A 24,961-nucleotide genomic window follows, 5' to 3' on the forward strand; every position below is an offset into this window, starting at 1 on the left:
TCAGGTTCTCAGGCCAACAATCCCCAAGAGCCAGGGAAGCCAATTAAGCATGCAGCTTTCAAGTCATTCCCATAACGGATGCCTTGCTTTGAATGAAGGTTTGGATAAATGAGCTAAAAGGTGTCAGCAAGATGTTGTCTGCAGAGGCTCATCCAGAAGGGGCCGAGAGGGCGCATGCAGACGGCGCCTGCAGCAGTGCCTGCGTCTGGGGACAGGGTTAAGGCGCCAGCACAGAAAACAAAGCCGCTCTCCTTTGTTTTGAAACCAGAGGTGCCACAGTCAAGCCCAGGTCCACACATTTACAGCGACGCTCATAAAACATATCTCGTCACAGAGTGACGACGTGTTCCTAAGTCATATCTGCTAATTCGGAAGCCGAAGCACATGTGCGAGTAGGTGAAGCTATAGCTTCATTATGGCTTCAGTACTGGAAATGGCGATGGTCTTGTTCGTGTAGAACAACCTCTGTCTGGAAGAGGCTGCCATGCAGGTGGGAGCAATTAATGTTTTCGGGTCATGTCCACCCTCACTCTCAGAGCTCAGCAACTGTCCTTTTAGAACTGGCTTAGAATCACCCCATCAGCCATCCCAGCCCTCTCTGTATCTACTTCTGGGGCCGGAGAGCCAGGGATCTGCAGGGTGCTGACTTCTCAGGATGCTGAAATGGTCACCAGCTGCCCACTCTCCCTCCAGACTTGGCCAAGTGCCTTCTTAAAAGAGAAAACAGTCCTTGAAACTACAAAGGCCCAGAAATGCAGGCAACAGACACGTTGCACACACAGGCTGGTGGGAAGCTCCCCTGAGACATGCAGGGCTCCAGCGGCCCACACTCCTCCACACGGCTGCTTTTCAAGGGCCCTCTCTCATGTCTCTCTGTTTTCTCCCAGATCAAGCTACAGGTTTGACATATTAAGGCCAGCATAGAAAGAGGGTGGAGAGGAGGAAGAGCATGAATATGAAATGGTTTTTTCCTAAGCAAGACCCCCCGCCACTGCATACCTGTATATATATATATATATATATATATATATGTATGTATTTTTTCCCCCTTCTTAGTAGGGAAAAGCCCCCCACTATCACAAATTAGGCAGTTGACTTTCCCACATTTAGGAAAACCGCAGGGGTCAGCACATTCGGAGTGCAATGGATAAGCCTCGCGCTGGGAAAACCACCTTCATATTCATTGTATCAGGGAATTATATTTTTAACATGAGAAAAAGGGAGGGAGGTGAGGAAGAGAAGAAAAGCAAACAGAGAAGAGGAAGCAAGTACATAGTTCACTGTGGCTGAAGATGCAGTCTGCAAACTGATTTCAGGAGGCGGCAGAGACCAGGACGAGCCCAGAGACCACAGACTCTGGCTTCTGCGAGGGTAAGTTCACAGGGCAAGGGCAGGTACACCCCCTCAGAATATTCTGGCAAAGAATGCTGTGGGGGAAGCCCTACCTTCATTCTCCTTAATGCAGATTATAATGTCTGTCTCCTGGGGAGCAGGAAGACACAAACAGCACAGATCAACAGGCCACCAGACACAATGCATCAAATGAGGCCCCACCAGCAGGACAGTCCCGAGCAGTGTTACCAGTGGACACAGCCACTCATGTTCTGATGTGAATCCGGAGAAAATCACAGAGGGGGGTCCTGTTTCCTGTCCTTGGGTCGCAGAATTCACTCCCTGGGATGAGGAAAGGATGCCAGAGAGGTGAGCTGGGTTCACATAAGGGACAGAAGCACTGGACTGCACCCTGACCCACTGCCACCAGAACATTAGAATCGTCTCCAGACAAATGCAGGACTACGTCGACCTGTTTATACACCGAGAGTCTTAAAAACAGCTCGTGGCCTTAAAACTAGTAGTGCTTGAGAAAATAATCCCAGAGTGGGGGTTCTGCTCACTGCAAACAAGAGCTCACTGTTCTTCAAACCCAGGGGCACAGTCCCTCCCAGGCAGTTAAAGATGAATGTCCTTCTGCACAACTCAAAGGCCTGGCACAATGGCCTTCCCACTTGCCAAGTGCAGTAAGATATTTATATACATATATAGGTTTTCATTTTCCAACAAATGGTTTATTACTTTAAATGTTCTCATGTCAGATGCTCTTGTGTTGAAGGTAAACTTCAGAATGAATGACGAGACACCAGGAATGTTGAAATAACTGTTATCAGTGGGAAAATCATACACACACGAATGCTTTTATGCCTCTGATCTACTTTTCTGTATGTGTTCTAAAATTTATAAATGTAGGCATTTCCTGGAAAATCCAGAGGTTAGGACTCAGTGTTTTCACTGTCGTGGCCCCGGATTCAATGCCTAGTTGGGGAACTAAGCTCTTCCAAACCACGTGGTATGGTCAAAACAAAACAAAAATTTGTGCATGTATTACAGTTCAGTTCAGTCACTCAGTTGTGTCTGGCTCTTTGTGACTCCATTGACTGCAGCACGCCAGGCTTCCCTGTCCATCACCAACTCCTGGAGCTCACTCAAACTCATGTTGATCAAGTCGGTGATGCCATCCAACCATCCATCCTCTGTTGTCCCCTTCTCCCGCCTTCAATCTTTCCCAGCATCAGGGTCTTTTCCAATGAGTCAGTTCTTTGCATCAGGTGGCCAAAGTATTGGAGTTTCAGCTTCAGAATCAGTCCTTCCAATGAATATTCAGGGTTGATTTCCTTTAGGATTCACTGGTTGGATCTCCTTGCAGTCCAAGGGACCCTCAAGAGTCTTCTCCAACACCACACTACAAAAGCATCAATTCTTTGGTGCTCAGCTTTCTTTATAGTCCAACTCTCACACCCGTACATGACTACTGGAAAAACCACAGCTTTGACTAGATGGACCTTTGTTGGCAAAGTAATGTCTCAGCTTTTTAATATGCTATCTACGTTGGTCATAGCTTTTCTTCCAAGGAGCAAGAGTCTTTCAATTTCATGGCTGAAGTCACCATCTGTAGTGATTTTGGAGCCCCCTAAAATAAAGTTTGTCACTGTTTCTATTGTTTCCCCATCTATTTGCCATGAAATGATGGGACCAGATGGCATGATCTTAGTTTTCTGAATGTTGAGTTTTAAGCCAACTTTTTCACTCTTCTCTTTCATTTTCATCAAGAGGCTCTGTAGTTCTTCACTTTCTGCCATAAGGGTGGTGTCATTTGCATATTTGATGTTATTGATATTTCTCCTGGCAACTGTGATTTCAGCTTGTGCTTCATCAAGCCCAGCATTTTGCATGATGTATTCTGCGTGTAAGCTAAATAAACAGGGTGACAATATATAGTCTTGACGTACTCCTTTTCTGATTTGGAACCAGTCCAGTGTTACATGTCCAGTTCTAACTGTTGCTTCTTGACCTGCATACAGATTTCTCAGGAGGCAGGTAAGGTGGTCTGGTATTCCCAGCTTTTGAAGAATTCTCCACAGTTTGTTGTGATCCACACAGTCAAAGGTTTTGGTGTGGTCAATAAAGCAGAAGTAGATGTTTTTCTGGAACTCTTGCTTTTTCTATGATCCAACAGATGTTGGCAATTTGATCTCTGGTTCCTCTGCCTTTTCTGAATCCAGTTTGAACATCTGGAAGTTCACAGTTCACGTGCTGTTGAAGTGTGGCTTGGAGAACTTTGAGCATTACTTTGCTAGCATGGGGGATGAATGCAATTGTCCAGTAGTTTGAGCATTCTTTGGCATTGCCTTTCTTTGGGACTGGAATGAAAACTGACCTTTTCCAGTCCTGTGGCCACTGCTGAGTTTCCCAAATTTGCTGGCATATTGAGTAGCAGCGCTTTCACAGCATCATCTTTTAGGATTTTAAATAGCTCAACTGGAATTCCGTTGCCTCCACTAGCTTTGTTCATAGTGATGCCTCCTAAGGCCCACTTGACTTCGCATTCCAGGATGTCTGGCTCTAGGTGAGTGATCACACCATTGTGGTTATCTGGGTCATGGAGATCTTTATGTAGAGTTCTTCCGTACTGTTGCCGCCTCTTGATATCTTCTGCTTCTGTTATGTCCATACTGCTTCTGTCCTTTACTGGACCCGTCTTTGCATGAAATGTTCCCTTGGTATCGCTAATTTTCTTGAAGAGATCTCTAGTCTTTCCCATCCTATTATTTTCCTCTATTTCTTTGCATTGATCACTAAGGAAGGCTTTCTTATCTCTCCTTGCTATTCTTTGGAACTCTGCATTCAGATGGGTATATCTTTCCTTTTCTTCTTTGCCTTTAGCTTCTCTTCTTTTCTCAGCTATTTGTAAGGCCTCCTCAAACAACCATTTTGCCTTTTTGCATTTGTTTTTCTTGGGGATGGTCTTGATCACTCCCTCCTGTACAGTGTCATGAAGTGCTGTCCATAGTTCTTCAGGCACTTTGTCTATCAGATCCAACCCCTTGATCTGTTTGTCCCTTCCACTGTATAATCGTAAAGGATTTGATTTTTAAGTCATACCTGAATGGTCTGTGGTTTTCCCTACTTTATTCAATTTAAGTCTGAATTTTGCAATAAGGAGTTCATGATCTGAGCCACGGTCAGCTCCCGGTCTTGTTTTTGCTGACTGTATAGAGCTTCTCCATCTTCAGCTGCAAAGAATATAATCAGTCTGATTTCGGTATTGACCATCTGTTAATCGTCACTCAGATCAGAATGTGATCACATGGGCCAGAGGATCTGCTGTTCAAAACCTGCTTTCTTAATGGTCCATCGCTGAAGGCAGAGCAGCCCTTGGTCTGGTCCTGTGAGGACCTGGGGCAAACACACCTCCTGTGCTAGGAGTTTGTTTGTGTCCTGCCTTATTCCTAGTTTGTATGTTAATAAAATGTATTTTTATCATAATTTTAAAGAAAACGTAATAGTAAATAGAGTTCCCATATGTCCCATACCCAATTTCTCCTCTTGTTAATACCTTACATCAACACGGTACAGCCTGGTAAGAAAATGGTGGCCTCCTAGATGACCCAAGTCAACAAGCACTTGCCAGAGCCGCCACTGGACAGTGTCCCCATCTCCACAGTGAGCCACATCCGCCGCCTGCCTCCTCAGAGGACCCTCCAACACTAGCAGGAAGGAAGGGATCATCTAGTCCCCTTCCATGGATTTTCTGGGATAAAGAGTTTTTTGGTAAAATAGAATTGTTGTTCAGAATGGCCTCTTCTTAGTTGTCTTCCTGGTTAAATGAGGTGGCTGCTTTTCAGAAGCCCTGGGAGTGGGTTTTACTCTGGGAGAAGAGTCAGATCCACCCTCCTGGGGTCCCTGGAGAACTGTGGGTGGGCCAGCAAAGCAGAGACCTCACTCATGTCCCAGGAGCTAAGTCTGCCTGTCCTGACGCTGGTTCATCCCCAAGACCACCCATCTGCGAGGAGGCCAGGCCCTGCTAGACATGCTGCTCATTGATGACAGGTCAGGTTGCAGCTGGGTTATCTCTGTCGGTCTGTCGATCAGAAGGGAGGCAGTTGTTCAGATACCTGTAGTTGCCAAGAGTGAAGTGAAAAGCCGAAGGAGGGACGCAGGAGGCTGTCACCTGCCCTCCCCATGCAGGCGACTCGGCCCCACACTGGCAGATTGGACCATGTGCTGCTGGGGAGGTGACAGATCGCCCTTTTGCAGGATGAATGGGTGCAGTGACTCAGGCTGCAAGGGACTTCCCAATGCATCAGTCTGTCGCCAAGGGCAATTCAGAGACTAGAGGGCTTCGTGATTAATTGTCAGGCTGCATTAATCACCAGCTCTGCAGTACTGATTTCAGTTGGGGGTGGGCGGGTGGGCAGAGGCTGGTCAGCCAGAAAGCAGAGACCACACAGCCAAGTTTCAAAAGTTTTATAAAAGGGCAATCACAGTTTGTTTGGAGCCTGAAATCAAGGCTGGGTTGATTGGCCCAGAAAGCACCAGCTCAGGCACCTTTCTTGCCCAGTACTCCTGGCCTGTTCTTTGTACCTGGCAGTGACCTGGGTTCCAGGGTCAGGGACAGGCTGGACCTCGGCAGCACTGATCCAGGGAGGTTTGTTCCCTCCTTGTTTCATGGGGCAGCAGCTAGTGGATGTGACTGGCACATGGTTAGGAACTGGCCTACTTCTTGGTGCACATATCAGTTCATTTATGCAGTCAGCAAACACTGGGCCTCTGGAAGAAAGGCTGCATTGTGAGTCCTTGTCCTCAAAGAGCTGGAAGTCTAGCAGAGAAGGTAGAAGGTGCAAAGAGCTAACCCAAAGGCAGCGACTCAAATTGGGATCAAAGAGGAAGGCAGGACGGGTGGCTGGGGAGGGAGGGCACTCTGCCTCCAGTGGGAGGTGAGGGTGCCGTGAGCAGAGATGTGCACACATGAAGGCAGTAACAGCAGAGACAATCCAGTGTACAAGAGCGCCTGTCTAGGGGAGGAGGCTCTTGGGGTGGGCTTCTTCAGAAACACTGCTCAGCCCCGCTACCCCTGAGTCCAGCACCAGGCAGGGGACCTTGTATGATGTGGCTCAGTGTGACCCTGAGGGATGGTGGTTTTAGGGCCTGTCAGGGATGATATCATTACTAGATCTATGCTACAGAAATATATCAGACGATTCAAATGAGTCCTAGGAATTGCAGCTGAGTTCTGGGTAATAGGGTGCAGCCCAGCAGCAAGACCTCTCCAGCGTGGAGGCAGCTCATTAGGCCTTGACCAAAATCAGCCCAGAGCAGAGCTGAAGGTCCCAGGGCGGGTGGGTGGGTGCACAGGAACCAACTGACTCTCTGATAAGCTTGAGCAGGTGGAGAATTAAATGGCGAGGTTGTTAGCCGACACTGTCTATCAGTTAATACAATTAGACGAGAAAGAGACTAAAGACGTAAAAATTATAAAGGTAGAAGCAAAACCATTAGAGTTTGCAAGTGATATGATTATACGCCTAGAGAGCCCAATGGAATAAATTAAATAGGACTAAGAAGAGAACTTAGTGAGGTTAAAGACTTTAACACACAGAAATCAAAAGAAGCAACTGGTTAGAAGATAAATGCGAGGAAAAAAGATATATGCACCCCATTTATAAAAGAATCCTAAAACTGGAAATAAACTTGACCTGAAACATGAAAATCCTCTGTGAAGGAAACTTTAAGCATTCCTGGGAGTTCCCTGGCAGTCCAGTGGTTAGGGTGCCAAGCTCCACTGCAGAAGGCATGGGTTTGATCACTAGTCAGAGAACTGAGATTCTGCACGCCACCCACGAGGAGCAGCCAAAAAAAAAAAAAAATCCTGAAGAACACAAGAATCAACTTGAACAAGTGAAAGCATCCCTGTTCACTTACAGAAGGATTCATCATCATAAATATATCAGTGTTTCCTGAATTAATTTAAACTTTAATATAATCTCTCCAAAATCACCAGCAGGCTTTTTTGTCTGAAACTAGACATTTTCTAAACTTCCTATGGAGAAATAAATAGAAATAGCCAGGGAAATTTTGTGTAGGAAGAATAATGACAGGGAATTAATCCTACATATCTCAAAACTAACTGTGAAGGTTCAGTCCTAAAGAGCATTGTGGAGCTGGATTATGGACAAACTAGCCTCTTTAATATATAAAGAGCTCCTTGAAGTCAAGAAAAACACTAACAATCTAATGGTCAGTGTACACAAACCAGCAGTTCACAGAAAGCAGAAAAAAATGGCCCTTAGATTTATGAAAATGCTCAATCTTTTTCCTAATAAGTGCACTGTAATACTACACTGAAATACCACTTTTCACTTCTCAGATTGGCAAAAATTCAAATATTTTACAATGTGCTCTGTTGTAAAAATACAAAATGGTAATATCTGTCGAAATTAGAAATGCGTTTACCCTTTGACCTAGCAGTGTTATGTTTGGGAGCACAGTTTACCAGCTTTATCTGAGATGTATGAAATAGCATGTAGAAGTCTGTTAATGGCAGTAGTGTGAGTAATCACAAGGGACTGGTTCAGATCACAGGTCCCGGCACCACAGGAGACTGGGTAAGTGAGCAGTGCTCCTCTGCAGTGGGATATTGGGCATTAGCTGTGAAGGTGGAGGAGGCTCTCTGTGAGCCCAAATGGCAAGACCTCCTAGGTGAGGAAATGCAAGAGGCAGAGCCAGGTAGGGGAGGTCCTGTGCTTAAGGAGAGAGCAGTTTGGTCTGTATATGCATATTTACTTACGTTTAGTCAAGAGAATATGTAAGAAACTAATAAGGCGATTAAACATAGTGGTGGAAGAGTGCTTTTTTAAGCTTGCATTTAATTTCATATTTATTTTCATTTTGACCCAGATGTCACATTTTCTATGTTAAGATATGATATACTGACTCCCTGTACCTCTTACAGAAACAGGAGACGGAGGAAAACTTCTCATCCTATACCTTTCGGTGGCATATTGATTTTTGAGCCTTTAAATACACATGGACCACAGCCTTGTGTGACTCAATGAAACTGTGAGCCATGCCGTGTAGGGCCACCCAAGACCGACAGGTTGTGGTGGTGAGTTCTGACAAAATGTGGTCCACTGGAGAAGGGAATGGCAAACCACTTCAGTATTCTTGCCGTGAGAACTCTATGAACAGTATGAAAAGGCAAAAAGATAGGATGCCGAAAGATGAACTCCCCAGGTCGGTAGGTACCCAATATGCTACTGGAGATCAGTGGAGAAATAACTCCAGAAACGATGAAGACACAGAACCAAAGCAACAACAACACCCAGTTGTGGATGTGACTGGTGACAGAAGTAAAGTCCAATTCTGTAAAGAACAATATTGCATAGGAACCTGGAATGTTAGGTCCATGAATCAAGGTAAATTGGAAGTGGTCAAACAGGAGATGGCAAGAGTGAACATCGACATTTTAGGAATCAGTGAACTAAAATGGAATGGAACGGGTGAATTAAACTCAGATGACCATTATATTTACTGCTGTGGGCCAGAATCCCTTAGAAGAAATGGAGTAACCCTCAGAGTCAACAAAAAGAGACTGAAATGCAGTACTTGGATGCAATCTCAAAAATGACAGAATGATCTCTGTTCATTTCCAAGGCAAACCGTTCAATATCACATTAACCCAAGTCTATTCCCCAACCAGAAGCTGAAGTTGAACCGTTCTATGAAGATCTACAAGACCTTCTAGAACTAACACCCAAAAAAGATGTCCTTTTCATTACAGGGGACGGGAATGCAAAAGTAGAAAGTCAAGAGATACCTGGAATAACAGGCACATTTAGCCCTGGAGTACAGAATGAAGCAGGGCAAAGGCTAAAAGACTTTTGTCAAGAGAATACACTGGTCATACCAAGTACACTCTTACATCAACACAAGAGAAGACTCTACACATGGACCTCACAAGATCAATACCAAAATCAGATTGATTACGTTCTTTGCAGCCAAAGATGGAGAAGCTCTATACAGTCAGCAAAAACAAGACCGGGAGCTGACTGTGGCTCAGATCATGAACTCCTTATTGCAAAATTCAGACTTAAATTGAATAAAGTAGGGAAAACCACAGACCATTCAGGTATGACTTAAAAATCAAATCTCTTACGATTACACAGTGGAAGGGACAAACAGATCAAGGGGTTGGATCTGATAGACAAAGTGCCTGAAGAACTATGGACAGCACTTCATGACACTGTACAGGAGGGAGTGATCAAGACCATCCCCAAGAAAAACAAATGCAAAAAGGCAAAATGGTTGTTTGAGGAGGCCTTACAAATAGCTGAGAAAAGAAGAGAAGCTAAAGGCAAAGAAGAAAAGGAAAGATATACCCATCTGAATGCAGAGTTCCAAAGAATAGCAAGGAGAGATAAGAAAGCCTTCCTTAGTGATCAATGCAAAGAAATAGAGGAAAATAATAGGATGGGAAAGACTAGAGATCTCTTCAAGAAAATTAGCGATATCAAGGGAACATTTCATGCAAAGACGGGTCCAGTAAAGGACAGAAGCAGTATGGACATAACAGAAGCAGAAGATATCAAGAGGCGGCAACAGTACACGGAAGAACTGTACAAAAAGATCTCCATGACCCAGATAACCACAATGGTGTGATCACTCACCTAGAGCCAGACATCCTGGAATGCGAAGTCAAGTGGGCCTTAGGAGGCATCACTATGAACAAAGCTAGTGGAGGCAACGGAATTCCAGTTGAGCTATTTAAAATCCTAAAAGATGATGCTGTGAAAGCGCTGCTACTCAATATGCCAGCAAATTTGGAAAACTCAGCAGTGGCCACAGGACTGGAAAAGGTCAGTTTTCATTCCAGTCCCAAAGAAAGGCAATGCCAAAGAATGCTCAAACTACTGGACAATTGCATTCATCCCCCATGCTAGCAAAGTAATGCTCAAAGTTCTCCAAGCCACACTTCAACAGCACGTGAACTGTGAACTTCCAGATGTTCAAACTGGATTCAGAAAAGGCAGAGGAACCAGAGATCAAATTGCCAACATCTGTTGGATCATAGAAAAAGCAAGAGTTCCAGAAAAACATCTACTTCTGCTTTATTGACCACACCAAAACCTTTGACTGTGTGGATCACAACAAACTGTGGAGAATTCTTCAAAAGCTGGGAATACCAGACCACCTTACCTGCCTCCTGAGAAATCTATATGCAGGTCAGGAAGCAACAGTTACAACCAGACATGGACAATGGACTGGTTCCAAATTGGAAAAGGAGTACTTTTCTTTTTATCAAGGCTGTATATCGTCACCTTGTTCATTTAACTTATATGCAGAGTATATCATGTGAAATGCCAGGTTGGAAGAAGCATAAGCTGAAATCAAGGTTGCTGGGAGAAATATCAATAACCTCAGATATGCAGAAGACACCATATTTATGGCAGAAAGAGAAGAGGAAGTAAAGAGCCTCTTGATGAAAGTAAAAGAGAGTAAAAAAGCTGGCTTAAACCTGAACATTAAAAAAACTAAGATTATGGCATCTGGTCCCATCATTTCATGGCAAATAGATGGGGAAACAATGGAAACAGTGACAGACTTTATTTTAGGGGGCTCCAAAATCACTGCAGATGGTGACTGCGGCCATGAAACTGAAAGACGCTTGCTCCTTGGAAGAAAAGCTATGACCAACCTAGACAGCATATTAAAAAGCTGAGACATTACTTTGCCAACAAAGTCTGTCTAGTCAAAACTATGAATTTTTCCAGTAGTCGTGTATGGATGTAAGAGTTGGACCATAAAGAAAGCTGAGTGCAGAAGAACTGATGCTTTTGAACTGTGGTGCTGGAGAAGACTCTTGACAGTCCCTTGGACTGCAAGGAGATCCAGCCAGTGAATCCTAAAGGAAATCAACCCTGAATATTCATTGGAAGGAGTGATGCTGAAGCTCCAATACTTTGGACACTTGATGTGAAGAACTGACTCATTGGAAAAGACCCTGATGCTGGGAAAGATTGAAGGCGGGAGGAGAAGGGGACAACAAAGGATGAGATGGTTGAATGGCATCACTGACTCGATGGACATCAGTTTTAGCAAGCTCTGGGAGCTGGTGATGGACAGGAAAGCCTGGTGTGTTGCAGTCCATGGGGTTGCAAAGAGTCAGACACAGCTAAGCAACTGAACTGAACTGAGTGATATGAGTCATCTTTGGATGGAAGAGGAAGCTAACCTGCCTCTTTTTCAGCTGTGAGCTGGAAGTGGGGAGATGGGAACAAGAAGGGATACAGGTACAGGAAGAGAGGCAGTGAACTGGGATGACATCACTGAAGCGAGAACATTACAAGTTTTGAGACTGGGAAGGAGAACTAGCACAGATGTTGGGTGGGGGGAGGGAATGGTTACAGAAATAAAACTCTGCTAATCCCTGATCCATTTTTTACTCACACATGTTTCTTCTTGGGACCAGGACAGCTGGTACATACAGTGAAGCTCTCTGTGTCCCCAAATCTCTATTTCCTTCACCTATACCAACATACAAAGTTTTTTCCAAATTCAGTGACATTGTGTCCTTGGAGTCCCCTGGTGGTGCTATAAATAAAAATTTATTAGCTGTAACTAGGGAAAGTCTGCCTGAATTACATATTAACTGTGTCTATGAAAAAAACCTCAATTAACTGGAATCTAGTTAACAGAAATATTTTGCTGTCTCCCTTCTCTTGATCTTGTTAATGAGCAGAAATGATAACAAATTTGACGAAAGTAAAAGAAGAGAGTAAAAAAGCTGGCTTAAACCTCAACATTAAAAAAACAAAGATGACAGCAAACCCTTCGTTGGTCAAATGATATCTCTGCATGATGTATAATCTTTTTTAAATATATTGTTGACTCTGATTTGCTAAATTTTGATTTACAATTTTTGCATCTGTCTTCACCAAGGATACTGATTGTAGTTTTCTTAATCTGGTTTTTGGTATCAAGGCAAGGCAAATCTCATAGGATGATATGGGAAGATGCTTCTTTGCCATCTATCTATTTCATTAACGATTGGGTAGAACTCAACAATGAAGCCATCTGAACCTGGAGCTTTCTTTGCAGGGAAGTTTTAAATCACAAATTGAATTTTAAAACTAGATACAGTTCTATTCAGATTATTGTCTTCTTAAGGGAGCAGCTGTGTCATTCAAGGAGTTAATTTCATCAAAACTATCAAAAGCTCTGGCATCAAGTTCATAAATTCCTTCACTATAACTTCAACGTCTCCAGAACCTGTGATGCCACTTCTCTCACTCCTGATTTGGGGTTTTATGTCTTTTTTCTGTTTCCTTCTCAGTCTGAGTAGTTATTGATCTGCTCAAAGAATCTAGCCTTCGATTAAGTGGATTTTCCCTACTGCTTTTCTGTTCTCTTTTGCACTGATCTCTGAAGTGATCTTTTTTAAAATTAATCAATTTGTTTATTTTTGGCTGCTCTGGGTCTTCACTGCTGCGCTCGGGCTTTCTCTAGTTGCAGCGAGCAGGGGCTACTCTTCGTTGCGGTATGAGGGCTTCTCATTGTGGTGGCTTCTCTTGTTGCAGAGCATGAACTCTAGAGCATGGGCTCAGGAGTTGCGGCACACGGGCTTAGCTGTTCCGTGGCATGTGGGATCTCTCCAGACCAGGGATCAAATCCGTGTCCCCTGCATTGGCAGGCGGGTTCTTAACCACTGGATGACCAGGGAAGTCCCCACAGTGATCTTTATTATTTCCTTTCTCTCACGGTGGCTCAGAGGTTAAAGAGTCTGCCTCCGATGTGGGAGACCTGGGTTCGATCCCTGGGTCGGGAAGATCCCTGGAGAAGGAAATGGCAACCCACTCCAGTATTCTTGCCTGGAGAACCCCATGGACGAAGGAGCCTAGTAGGCCACAGTCCATGGGGTCGCAAAGAGTCGGACATGACTGAGCGACCTAACTAACTTTCTCCTACCTGCTACTGCTAAGTCGCTTCAGTCGTGTCCGACTCTGTGCGACCCCATAGACGGCAGCCCACCAGGTTCCCCCGTCCCTGGGATTCTCCAGGCAAGAACACTGGAGTGGGTTGCCATTTCCTTCTCCAGTGCATTAAAGTGAAAAGTGAAAGTGAAGTCGCTCAGTCATGTCTGACTCGTATGGACCCCATGGACTGCAGCCTACCAGGCTTCTCCATCCATGGGATTTTCCAGGCAAGAGTACTGGAGTGGGGTGCCATTGCCTTCTCTTTCTCCTACCTACTTTGGGTTTAATCTGCTTTTCTTTCACTAATATCAGGTCCTTTGACCATTTTTAAGTCAGGGTTTTTTTGAGTTGTAAGAGGTCCTTATATTTGACCCCTTAACAGATAGGTGAGTTGCAAATATTTTCTCCCATTCTAAAGGTTGTTTTTTTTTCATTTTGTTGACTGAGTTGCAAGTATTTTCTCCCATTCTAAAGGTTGTTTTTTTTGCATTGTGTTGACTGTTTACTTTGTTATGCAAAAGATTCTAGTTTATGCAGCCCATTTACTTATTTTATACATAATACTTATAATTAGAAATAAATGACTTAACATATCTATGTTGCTTATAAGTTTATTTATATAACATTTATACATTAATATTATATATTTTATTTTATATATTTATATTGATTCTTAAAATTTTGTTTTATAATTGAAATATTTTCATTATTTATTATGACAGAGGATGAGATGGTTGGATGGCATCACTGACTTGATGGTCATCAGTTTGAGCAAGCTCTGGGAGTTGGTGATGGACAGGGAAGCCTGGCATGCTGCAGTCCATGGGGTCACAAAAAGTTGGACATGACTAGGCGACTGAACTGAATTGACCTGAATCATTTATTTAAAAGTACACAAGTCTCCAAGTGTCCTTGATTTTCTTATTATCTATTTTGATTTTGCATTTGATTCCACTATGGTTGTAGAATACACTGTGTAAGATTCCAGTTCTTTTAAATGTGTCTTGGTTTGTTCTATGATGCAGGACGAGGTCCATCATGGTGTACGCCCCTGGCACATGGAAAGAACGAGGGGTCTGCAGTCACATGAAGCACTGTCTGGCTGGTGGATGGCCCCCGTTCAAGCATTTGAGAGAACCTCCTTGGTTCCACTTCTACTTGTTCTGTCGTTTACTGAGAAGAGAATGCTGGGACTTCCAGGTGTAATCATGGATTATTTACTGCCATCCCACACTTCCACCAGTTTTCAGCTTATGTGTTTTGAAATACTGTTATTAGGTGAATAAGCATTTAGACTGTACTGTTCTCATGATGGGTGGACTCCTTTAGCATTAGCAAACAATTCTGCGTCCCTGGTAATATTCTCTGCTCTGAAACCTACTTTGACATATTAATAGGGGCATCCTCATCTTCTTTGCTTAGTGGTAACACATGTTTTTGCTTTTAATCTATTTGCATCTTATATTGAAAGTACATTTCTTTTAAGATCATATAATTTTCAAAAATCCAATCTGACAGTCTCTGCCCTATAATTGGGTATTTAGACTATTTACATTGTGATTATTTATATATATAAGGTTATGCTTTAATCTATTGTCTTGTTAACATTTGTGGTATTTATCTCATCCATTCTTTGTTTTCTTTCCCTCCTTTTCTTTTTTCTTTCATGTTATTTGTATATATTTATGATTTCATTTTATCTCCTCTGGTGGCTAACTGGCTATAGTTTAAAAATTTAGTGATAACTTCAAGGCTTATGGACTACATTTTATCACAGTTCACCTTCAGATGATATTTTATCACTTCAAAGAAGTACGAGAACCTAACAACAGTATTTGCTCAGTTTCTCTCCTCCCAACCTTTTTGCTATTGTTAGCATACATTTTACATATGTTACAGGCTCCATAGTACACTGTTATTATTTTTTGATCAAATAGTCAATTATCTTTTAAAGAGATTTAAAAGGCAAGGATAAAAAAAACACCACCACCCACACATTTATCTGTGGAGCACTCTTTTCTGGTGCTCTGAACTCCTTTGTGTCCATTCATGTTTCCTCCTGGTATTATTTTCCTTCTGCTTGAATGGCTTTCCCTAACATTTCTTGTACTGTGGATCTACTAGTGACGAATTCTTTCAGTTTTACATGTCTTTAAACGTCCTTATTTTGACTCCAAGCTATTTTCAGTGGGTTAATGTGAACTCTACGTTCAGTTTTTCTTCCAGGACATTAAAGATGCAGTCCCATTGTTTTCCTGCTGTCATAGTTTCTGACAGGTGATCCACTATCATCCTTAGCTTCTCTGTTTCCTTTCTTATCGACTGCTTTTTAAGTTTAAATTTGTCGTTTTTTAAGCAATTTGATTATCAGGTGCCTTGGTGTAGTTTTCTTCATGTTTCTTGTGTTTGGGGTTTGTTGGGTTTCCTGGATCTGCAGGTTTATAGTTTTCATCAAATTTGAAAACTTCTCAGCCATTATTTCTTCAAATTTCTTTTCTGCCAGCCCCCTGTAGGGGCTCCCAGTACACATATATTCAGTCACCTGCAGTTGTCCCACAACTCAAGGATACGCCTTTAGTTTTATAAAAGGTTTTCTCACTGTGCTTCATCTAGGACAGTTTTTATTACCATGCCTTTAAGTTCACTAATTTTTCTTCTGCAATGTTTAATTGGTTGTTATCCCATACTTTTCATGTCACATATCAGAGTTTTCATTTCTAGAAGTTTGAGCTGGGTCCTTTTAATATCTTCCATGTCTCAATGGAGCTTTTTTATGTGGAACAGACTTCTAATGACTTAATGTCCTTGACTGCTAATTTGAACATCTGTGAGAGTTCAGAGTAAGTTTTGGTAGGCCAATTTCCCCCCCTCTCATTACGGATCGTATTTTCCTGCTTCTTCACATGCGGTAATTTTTGATGGTAGCAGTGAGTGTAGAGTAGCACGTTGTATGGCTGATTTGGGAAGAGACCCTCGGGGGCTTCCTGATGGCTCAGGGGTAAAGAATCCGTCTGCAATGCAGGAGACACAGGGGTTGTGGGTTCGACCCCTGGGAAGATCCCCTGGAGGAGGAAATGGCAACCCACTTCAGTATTCCTGCCTGAAAAAATCCCATGGACAGAGGAGCCTGGTGGGCTACAGTTCACAGGGTGGCAATGGACACAACTAAGCACACGCCTCTGGGACCAGATTCCTTGGAGATAATCAGGGCACTGAGACCACAGGAAAGGGCTTTCCTAATGTGCTGTTAATAGATTTCCTTGTCCTGAGACACGCCTGCACATCGGTGCCCCCACAGGGTACACTGCCCACTTCAGTCAAATGGCACGTGGTCCTTCAGAGCCTGGAATTCCCCTCCTTCCTTCTTCCCAGACTGAGCCTACTTTCTTTAAGGCTGAGGTAATTCCTGCTTCCTGAATCCTTTAGGAGCCCCTCACACAATGGCATGTAGTATGTGCTCAACATATGCTTGTGGGGTGAGCAGAGGTCACAGACTCACCCCTCAGCTGGGAATGCAGCCAGAGTGGGGCCCACACCTTCTCAACTCTTGGGGAAGAGCCCTGAGGGTGGGCAGCTCCCCAGAACAGGGACAGCTGAGAGTGCTGGGACACCTCGCCCGTGCCTCTGTACAGATTCATTCACCCCAAGGTGGGCATCCCTGTCACAAACAACTTGTCTTCTGACCCTCACTCATGGTGGCCATGTCAAGGCCTCACTCCAAGAGCTCTGAGCTTTGCGGGAGGCACACAACATGTGAGTACTCGGAGGCCAGATGCCAGCTGGGGAAGGGGGAAGCAAATTCCCAGAAACACATGGAACTTTAATCTCTCAGAAACTCGGACCAGGGTGATCATGAAAAGTAAACGACACTCAGTCTCAACTGGAAACGTTAAAAACGTCTCCTAGTGGGATGACTGCCTTTAAATAAACAGGTGCAACAAACTGGTTGAGGTGCTAAGCCACAGGACGGTCCCAGCACCTGCAGGCATTTACAAGAACACTGCAGGCTAGGGCATTTCCAGCTGGGCCCAGAAACAGCTCCTCAAGCATTATTAAACGTGTAATTCCTCCAGCATCAAGCAGACATGAACGTAAGCATCGAGACAGCCTTAGAGCACTGCAGATCTGTGCTTTCGACGAGCTCTCCCATGTTCAGTTCCAGAGACAACCAGGCCCCTGGAGACAAATGTGACCAAGAGGCAGTTTCAAACCAGATCCCTTGTTCTGAAATAAGATGACCAACTTCAAATTCCATGAGAATTCAGCAGCAAAGTGCGGTTCTGAAGGGTCATCTACTTTCACATAAAGAAAAAAGATTAAAGCAGAAATAGACACTCTGAAGACTAAAAATAAAGATACTCTCTATTTCCAGGTGCTAAACGCTACTCAAATCCTGGTGAGTACGAACTGCAGTTGACTGAACGTGTTCTGGAGCACTGGTGGCCCTGAGAAGCAGGTTCAGGTGGCCGACCATCACCCTTGTGGGCTCGGGGAGAAGGGGACATCTTTTCTGCCCCTCTCCCCACACTGGGCTTCATGTCGCAGTAGTCTCGCCCTTTGATGCATCCAGAACCTTTGCACATGGTCCCTAATGGCAAGAACAGCCAGTGAACTTCTCAACACATGATATAGATGACAAAGGGATTGAAGTGGGAGAGAAACAAGGTTCTGAAGTAACGTCCCCAGAAAAGCCCTCTTCTTTACGTGGTAGCTTGGCTCTTCAGTTAAATTTGATGAAGGGCAAAGTAGAAGTGACCAACTGATACAGTTTCCTGAGCCCCAAGGCCAGGCTTTCAGATCGGCAACAAAAGGCTTTAGTACAGCAGAGGCAGGCTGGGTAGAAATGAAGTTTTATCACTACTCCCTTCACACTAAAATTTCTAAAACTGCTTTACATACTGTGTGAACTACACACACACTGTGGTCCTGATCTCTGCAACCACACTGTAGGAAGCGTTATTACCACAACTTTACAGAGACGCATGTGATGGCTGGGGGAGGTGAAAATGGCTGGCTTAAGCAATCAATGGGAACAGGCTGCATCACCAGTGGTCCCGGGAATGCTCCCTGCACCGCACCCCACCCCCGGCCACTGTCACATGACCAGCCCTCCCGCCACACAGGTTCAAACTCGAGAACCCACCTGGCCCTACTGTCACCTTGGCATCCCTACCCTGGCTCTTCCTGACCACTGGTTCTCACCTACATGGCCACCCCAACTCCCTCTGGATGTGAATTCATGAGCAGCTGGGTCAGTGGCCCCCTCCCACCTGGGTTAACGTTATAATCTCTGTGACACTGAGGCACACAAATGCAGCCCTGCCCATAAGATTTCCCCACTTTTTGAAAAGTCACCCTTGTGATAGGCAGGTGTGTGTATTCACAGCAGAGGATTTGGTCGCCAGTGGACAGTGCTGAGGGCAGGGACAGCTGAGCTTTGCAATACCTTTGGCCTTCAGCATGATTCTGAGTACAAGGTCCTGCCAAGGACTTCAGCAGCAGACATGTGACTGCAGGCCCGCAGGCATGAGGACAGGGGTGGGAAGGTGCTTGCTGGGAGTAGAGCTGGAGACGTGGGCTGGGCAGTCACGGCTGAGAAGTGACTAGCACTATGGCCCAAGCCTTACAGGTGACAGCTGGGGCCTCCATGGGACTGTTGCTAGGGTCAGGGCAGGGGAAGGAAAAGCATCAGTTGGTTGGGGAGACCAGTCAACAAGGAATCGGGCAGGGTCACTGGCTGGAGGGGTGGTTATGGGTGGGGAAGGGGCAGTGCACAGAGACAACAGGTGAGCCGAGGGCCAGTGTGACAGACCACGACTGGGCCAAGGGGAAGCAATGCCTTTCCTGGGAGGGAGGGAGGCCATGGAAGGCATGAGGCCAGGAGGAGGGAGCGTGGATAGCAGTGCCAGGCCCCCCGACCTGCTCTCAGCAGCTCTCCTGTGGCAGTGGGGGGACACAGATATTACTCACACTGTCCACGGCAAGGATCTTGGCCCAGATGAAGACAAGGAGAGGCCGCAGCTCCCTGGCTGAGCTCTGGAGCAGCTTTAGCACATAGGGGAAGATGCCCACAGACAGCGCCTGTGAAAGAGAGCATGTGAGCCCCACGCTGGAGGGAGCAAAGCACGTGGCGCCCTCAGCATGGACAGAGAACTGGGAGGGGCAGGGCTGTCCTCCCTGACCTCCGGTTCTTCTCCTGGAAGCGACCCAGGCCTGCCTGCTTGGGCTGCACCAGTACATGCAGACCATAAGGTAAGAGACACGCCAAGCCTCCACCCCAGTCTCCCCATGTTGAGTCACACATGGCCTCCCTGCTGGCTCCTGGGAGTGGAAGTGGGCCAGTGAGGAGAGCTCGTGCAGTCTTCCTAACTTTTAGGTTTTCCCTCTTCTCCTTCTTGCTGAACTATCAATTATCACTCTTGGTTGACAGTATATAATGAAACAACTTACATACATCAACAGAGGTAAAACAACATGCTGAGCTCTCGTGTGCCCTTCACCCAGCTTCAACGCTGTCAAACCACAGGGTGTGGCATCCTGGCTGGCCCCGCCCACTGTCCTCTCCTGAATGTTCTGAAGCCCCCACTTAGGTATCACACAGTGTCATTTGTAAACACTTAAGTGTTTCTCTCCAAAAAATAAAGTCTCCTTTATGAAAATATGACCACATACTATTACCACACCTAGAAAATGAACAGTTACAATTATTTTTTAATAATATAAAACATTCAGTTCATGTAAACTTTCTGTTTCTTGAATTTTAATTTTTCAAATTCCAACTTTCAAACTTTCATTTGCAAACAGAGCCCCATAAGGTCCACACTCTGCAGCTGGTGGTGGGTCTCCTGAATCCCCTTTTATCTCTAGGTCCCTCTTGATCTCTTTCCCTGGTGATATGTGTGGTGGAAAAATGGGTCACTTTTGACTCTATTTTTTTCAGTGTTTTGTTTCTACTTCTCCGTAGAATGAATGACTGTAAAGTGCTTCAGAGTTGTGCCTAAAACCAGAGTGAAAGGACAGTGAGTGAGGCTTCACAGGCTGCTTCCAGGAGAACAGGCACCACGTGTGGCCCCCAGCCCAGAGGCTGCCAGCTTCCTGGTGTGACAGGGGTGAGCCCCTCCCTAGAGAATGTTCTTAAAGGACACCTTCTGTCCCACAAAGGTGACGCCTAACAGCGGATGGGAAAGGGCCCCCCACAACATGACAATGAAGGTGCAAAGAGAGGTCCATGGGGGCCTTTCGGGTTTAATGGCCACCCCCACAGTCACGCTTGGCTGCATGGCCAAGGACCCTTGATTCCTCAGCTGGTGCCCCCTCGACTCCTCCCTTGCTGATGCAGGAAGCACGCACCAGGCTCACTGCCCAGGGGCCCAGGTCCAGAAATCTTCCCAGCAAGTCCAGGGCTCTCAGCCGGTGCACTTGGCTCAGCAGCACCTGGAAGGGAGAAGAGGCAGCGTCACTGCAAGGTGCCCCACATGACCCTGGGTGAGCATCCCCAGGAGCTGTTTACCCGGGTCGGCGGGAGCCCCTTTCTCCACGGCTCACACCTTACTCAGGCTGGGAACACTCCATTTCTTGGCCGCGGTCAAGTCCACCCATCCTACCCTTCCAGTCAGCCTCCTGCCAGCCTGTTGCCCACAGCGAGCACAGTGGGCGGGCCCCTCTGCTGCTCTTCTGAAGAAAAGCTGAAGCCCTTAGCTTGGTCTGCAGGTCCAGCCGGCTCTGGAGCGTAACGCGCGTAAATGATGTGCGCACTGTAGGAACTATTAGAACAGACACTTTCTAATGGTGTTTAAGAAAATATTCACTGATAACACTGGTCCGTTCACTCCTAGATGCTGTTCTCTAGGTATAATGTCCTGTTTGTTCTAAATTCAATGATACTATTGTATTTCTCATCTCCTTGATGAGTAAATGAAGCACTGTCAGTCTTACTCCACAACCCTGATATGTTTGATCATATCATTGCCAATGGCAGTATAGAAGTGCATTTCTGTAAATGTGCATAATTCATTTAAATAATCTCCCTGTTGCTAGATTTTTAAATTATTAATACATTTTTGTTACTGTAAAAATGCTATGATAAAAATACTAACAGGTACATCTCTGCACATTTATATGGTTTCCTCCCCACCTTCCTCCTAGGATAAACCTGAGAAGTAAAATTAGAGGGTCAGAGCACCCACATTTAGACAATCACCAGATTGTCCTCCAGCTGAACAAACTTGCCCACCTGCCCACCTGCCAAGCCTCAGCTGGTTACCAGGCAGCAGGACATATTTGCTCTGGTACTCACAGGTTACGCAGGCTTGGGCACATAACTTCTCTGAACTTTAATTTCCTAATTCATAACACAAGACTCAACCATGAGGGATTTATTAAATATCAAATTAAAAGCTCCCAGGAAAATATTAGCCCATGTTACACTATTTGCCAACATGACAGTTAATAATAAAATGCTCTTTTAATTTGAATTTCCTTGATTACAAGTGAGGATGAATATTTTTTCATAGGTTAATTGGCTATTTCTCTAGTAAACCAGCCAGGTATGTCCTTATTTTCCTACTTAAATGTTTTACTTTTTTCTTTTTCATATGAAAGGATTCTTTTTAAATGAAAAAGAGCAACCTCAGCCACATGTATTTCTTTTGTCCTGTGGTATATCACAGTTTTGAGCTTTAATGGAGTCATTTATATTGACTTCTCTCATGGTGTTAACACGGGGATTATGTGTACAGAGTCCTGTGATGCAGGGCCCTTCTGCCCACCACTGTTCCCAGCCATCAGGTATGGGGCACCTACTGTGTTCCCAGCCATCCAAAGTGGGTATGGGGTACCTACTGTGTGCGGACACAGTGCTGGGGGTGACTGGGAACAGCAGGAGCCTTCCTGTCACAGCAGGGCCCAGAGACAGACATTCCGCATCCACACCGCAATAACCACTGTGATGGTGAACAGATGACTGGGGGCGGCCGCTCCCTACTCGGGGTCTGAAGGCTCTCCCTCCCAGTGGGCGAAGTGTGGGGTTCCTGGGCTTCAGGCAGAGGGGCTGGTGAAGCAGGGTGTCTGAGAGGAAGCGGGGTGTCTGAGGGAGGCAGGCAGGCAGGCTGACAGGGAGGCTCCAGAGCCAGCTGGACCTGCAGACCAAGCTAAGGGCTTCAGCTTTTCTTCAGAAGAGCAGCAGAGGGGCCCGCCCACTGTGCTCGCTGTGGGCAACAGGCTGGCAGGAGGCTGACTGGAAGGATAGGATGGGTGGACTTGACCGCGGCCAAGACTGATGGGGAGAAATAGATTCCAAGACAGCCGGCAGGCACGACCCAGAGCCTGCTGGTGGAAGGGGAAGGTGGGTGAGGGAAAGGAGCCACTGGAAGATAAGGTTTGGAATGAGGCAAGAGAAAAGACAGGGCAGGATAGGCCAGCCAGCCTGGGGTGGTCTGCCAAGGGGGAAGCTGGGTGGAGGAACTGGTGAGGGACGGGACAGGAGGCAGGAGAGGGGACAGGAGGTTTGAACCATGTACCTGCTGCGGGGGGCGGGCAGGATCAGCAGCAGGACTCAGGAAGCAGACCCTCTGGCTGCAGGGATGTGGCCAGTGGTGGAGGGACTGAACAGGGGTGAGGAAATGGTGCCACCAGAGCAGTGGTGTGAGGGGCGCCCCTCTGAGGGGCAAACACGAGCAGGTGGGAAGAGGCTGAGGGTGCAGGAGGGTCAGCAGGTGGGGGACAGAGGAGGTAGCGAGAGAGGCTGGAGGGAGTGGAAAGAGGGGAGGGGGTCCCGGCAGCACGAGGCTCCCGAGGAGTGGTTTTTGATAGGGATGCTGGGGAGCTTCCCTACATGGGAGTGTGGCCCGTGGCTGTAGGGGAGCTGAAAGCAGGCATGTCCACCTGGCAGGCAGCCCAGGGGTCAGGGAGGTGGAGGTGGCTGGGTTCAGCCACTGAAATGTCATCTCCCATTGGTTTGAAGCCTGTTTCCACATCACTCTTTTGAGATGGATGCTCAAGTGGTTCGTTTAATGTTTGGAGAAATTAAGATTCTCTGATAAAGAAGCTGTTGGGAGAGGTTATGTGGGGGCTGCTCACAGGGGCCTATCTGAACAGGACCTGATCCCTCTGCATGTTTAACTCGTGGGTTATCATGTGCCACCATGGCAGAAAGGCAGCCGTGGAGGGCAAGGTTAGACGGTGGTAAGGTGTGGGATTTGGAGTCAGGCTGACCTGACTCTTTTACTTCCTGACAGTGTGGCTTAAACCACTACCTTTGGACACTTCTGTTTCATCATCAAGAAGAATGGAGATGATAACATGTAATTTCCAGAATTAAATGAGATGCAGCCTGTCTGGTGTGATGATTGTTACCGTTTCTGTGATGTTACAGCATGATGACCGTTATGCTCAGCACAGGATGGCTCCACCTCTCAGAAGAGATTTGATTGACTATTTATTTATTTGTTTATTACTGTGCTGGGCGGCTTATGGGACCTTAGTTCCCTGACCAGAGACTGAACATGGGCTCTGGCAGTGAAAGCGCCAAGTGCCAACCCTTAGAGTGCCAGGGCATTCCCTCTTTTGTTTTTTAAAGAAAATGGAACCACCAGAGGTTCAAGTTTCTAGGGCAAGCAGAACCTTTCATTTATTAGGTTTGTGAAATAAGGTGTAATTCATCAAAAATCAAAGACATGAGACACATCTAGCACTTGTAAAGATTCTGTTTTCTGATTCCCTTTGTTATTTAAAACACTGTCAACTTGAATAAAGCTCTGGGTTTTCAAGTAAATAGCAGAGCAATTTGCAGTGGAAGAAATGGCAATGTGGGCCAAGAAACCTAATGCATGGGTAGTTTGTATTGCTTATTTCTCATGTGCACTAACCAGCAGTAAAAAGTCTCCATTACAACGTCTTATTTACAGATGGCAAAAGCAAAATGGAAATCGTCACCGTCACCGCTGCAACTCCATCTCTTCCGACTCTGCTGTCCACAGTGATGAAGCACACATTAGAGCACCAATAGACAGCTCACTTGTCTCAGAGACTCAAAGACCATCAGCAATGCAGGATTTTGTGCTGTGGGTATTGATGTTTTGTTGGAAAATAAATGGCATCAATAACGAGCCCTGGGGAAAATGTCAGGTACTGGCTTTTCTAAACATTACCCCTTCCTTCCGCTGATTTACATTTTAAAACAAAATTGAGGGCCAATATAAATTAAAATTACTTAAAAAAAAAAGAACTGGCTTTTGTTTGTTTGTATTTGCACTTAAAAAAAAAAAATTCCTGTTTCAATGTGCTTCAGGTCCTGGGGAAATTACAGAGATAAATGTCGGTGAACTAAATGAGTTACTGGGATTTCTTTCTGTCTGTGGCAATCCAAACTAAAGATTGGTGGTGGTGACATCAACACTGAAACTAAAACAGAGCTGCTAGGGCAACTGCTTTTCATGCACCTTGTACACAAAAGGCACACTCAGGCTTCTGGGCTGGGACCACTGGCTCAAGCTGGTTATGAAAATCCAGATTCTCAAGCTCTAGTTCTGGCCTGGTGCACCCGGGAATCTGATGATCAGAGATCCTGGAGCCACCAATGTAGGTAATATGTGTAGTAATAACAGTCCACTTACTATCCTGCTGCCATCCAATAATAATGCTGTACTTTCAGACCA

At 45.5% G+C, this 24,961-nt stretch overlaps 1 protein-coding gene across 1 annotated transcript in view; it reads right to left on the reverse strand.

Moving 5' to 3' along the window:
• RPTOR (regulatory associated protein of MTOR complex 1) overlaps window positions 1-24,961 on the reverse strand; it is a 324,636-nt gene that overhangs the window by 58,690 nt on the left and 240,985 nt on the right. The window contains 2 exon segments of the mRNA NM_001192130.4: window positions 19,278-19,388; window positions 20,658-20,741. Of these exon segments, the coding sequence (NP_001179059.3) occupies window positions 19,278-19,388; window positions 20,658-20,741 (195 nt within the window).

This window comes from Bos taurus, chromosome 19, assembly GCF_002263795.3.
Source record: "Bos taurus isolate L1 Dominette 01449 registration number 42190680 breed Hereford chromosome 19, ARS-UCD2.0, whole genome shotgun sequence".
Taxonomy (NCBI): Eukaryota; Metazoa; Chordata; class Mammalia; order Artiodactyla; family Bovidae; genus Bos; species Bos taurus.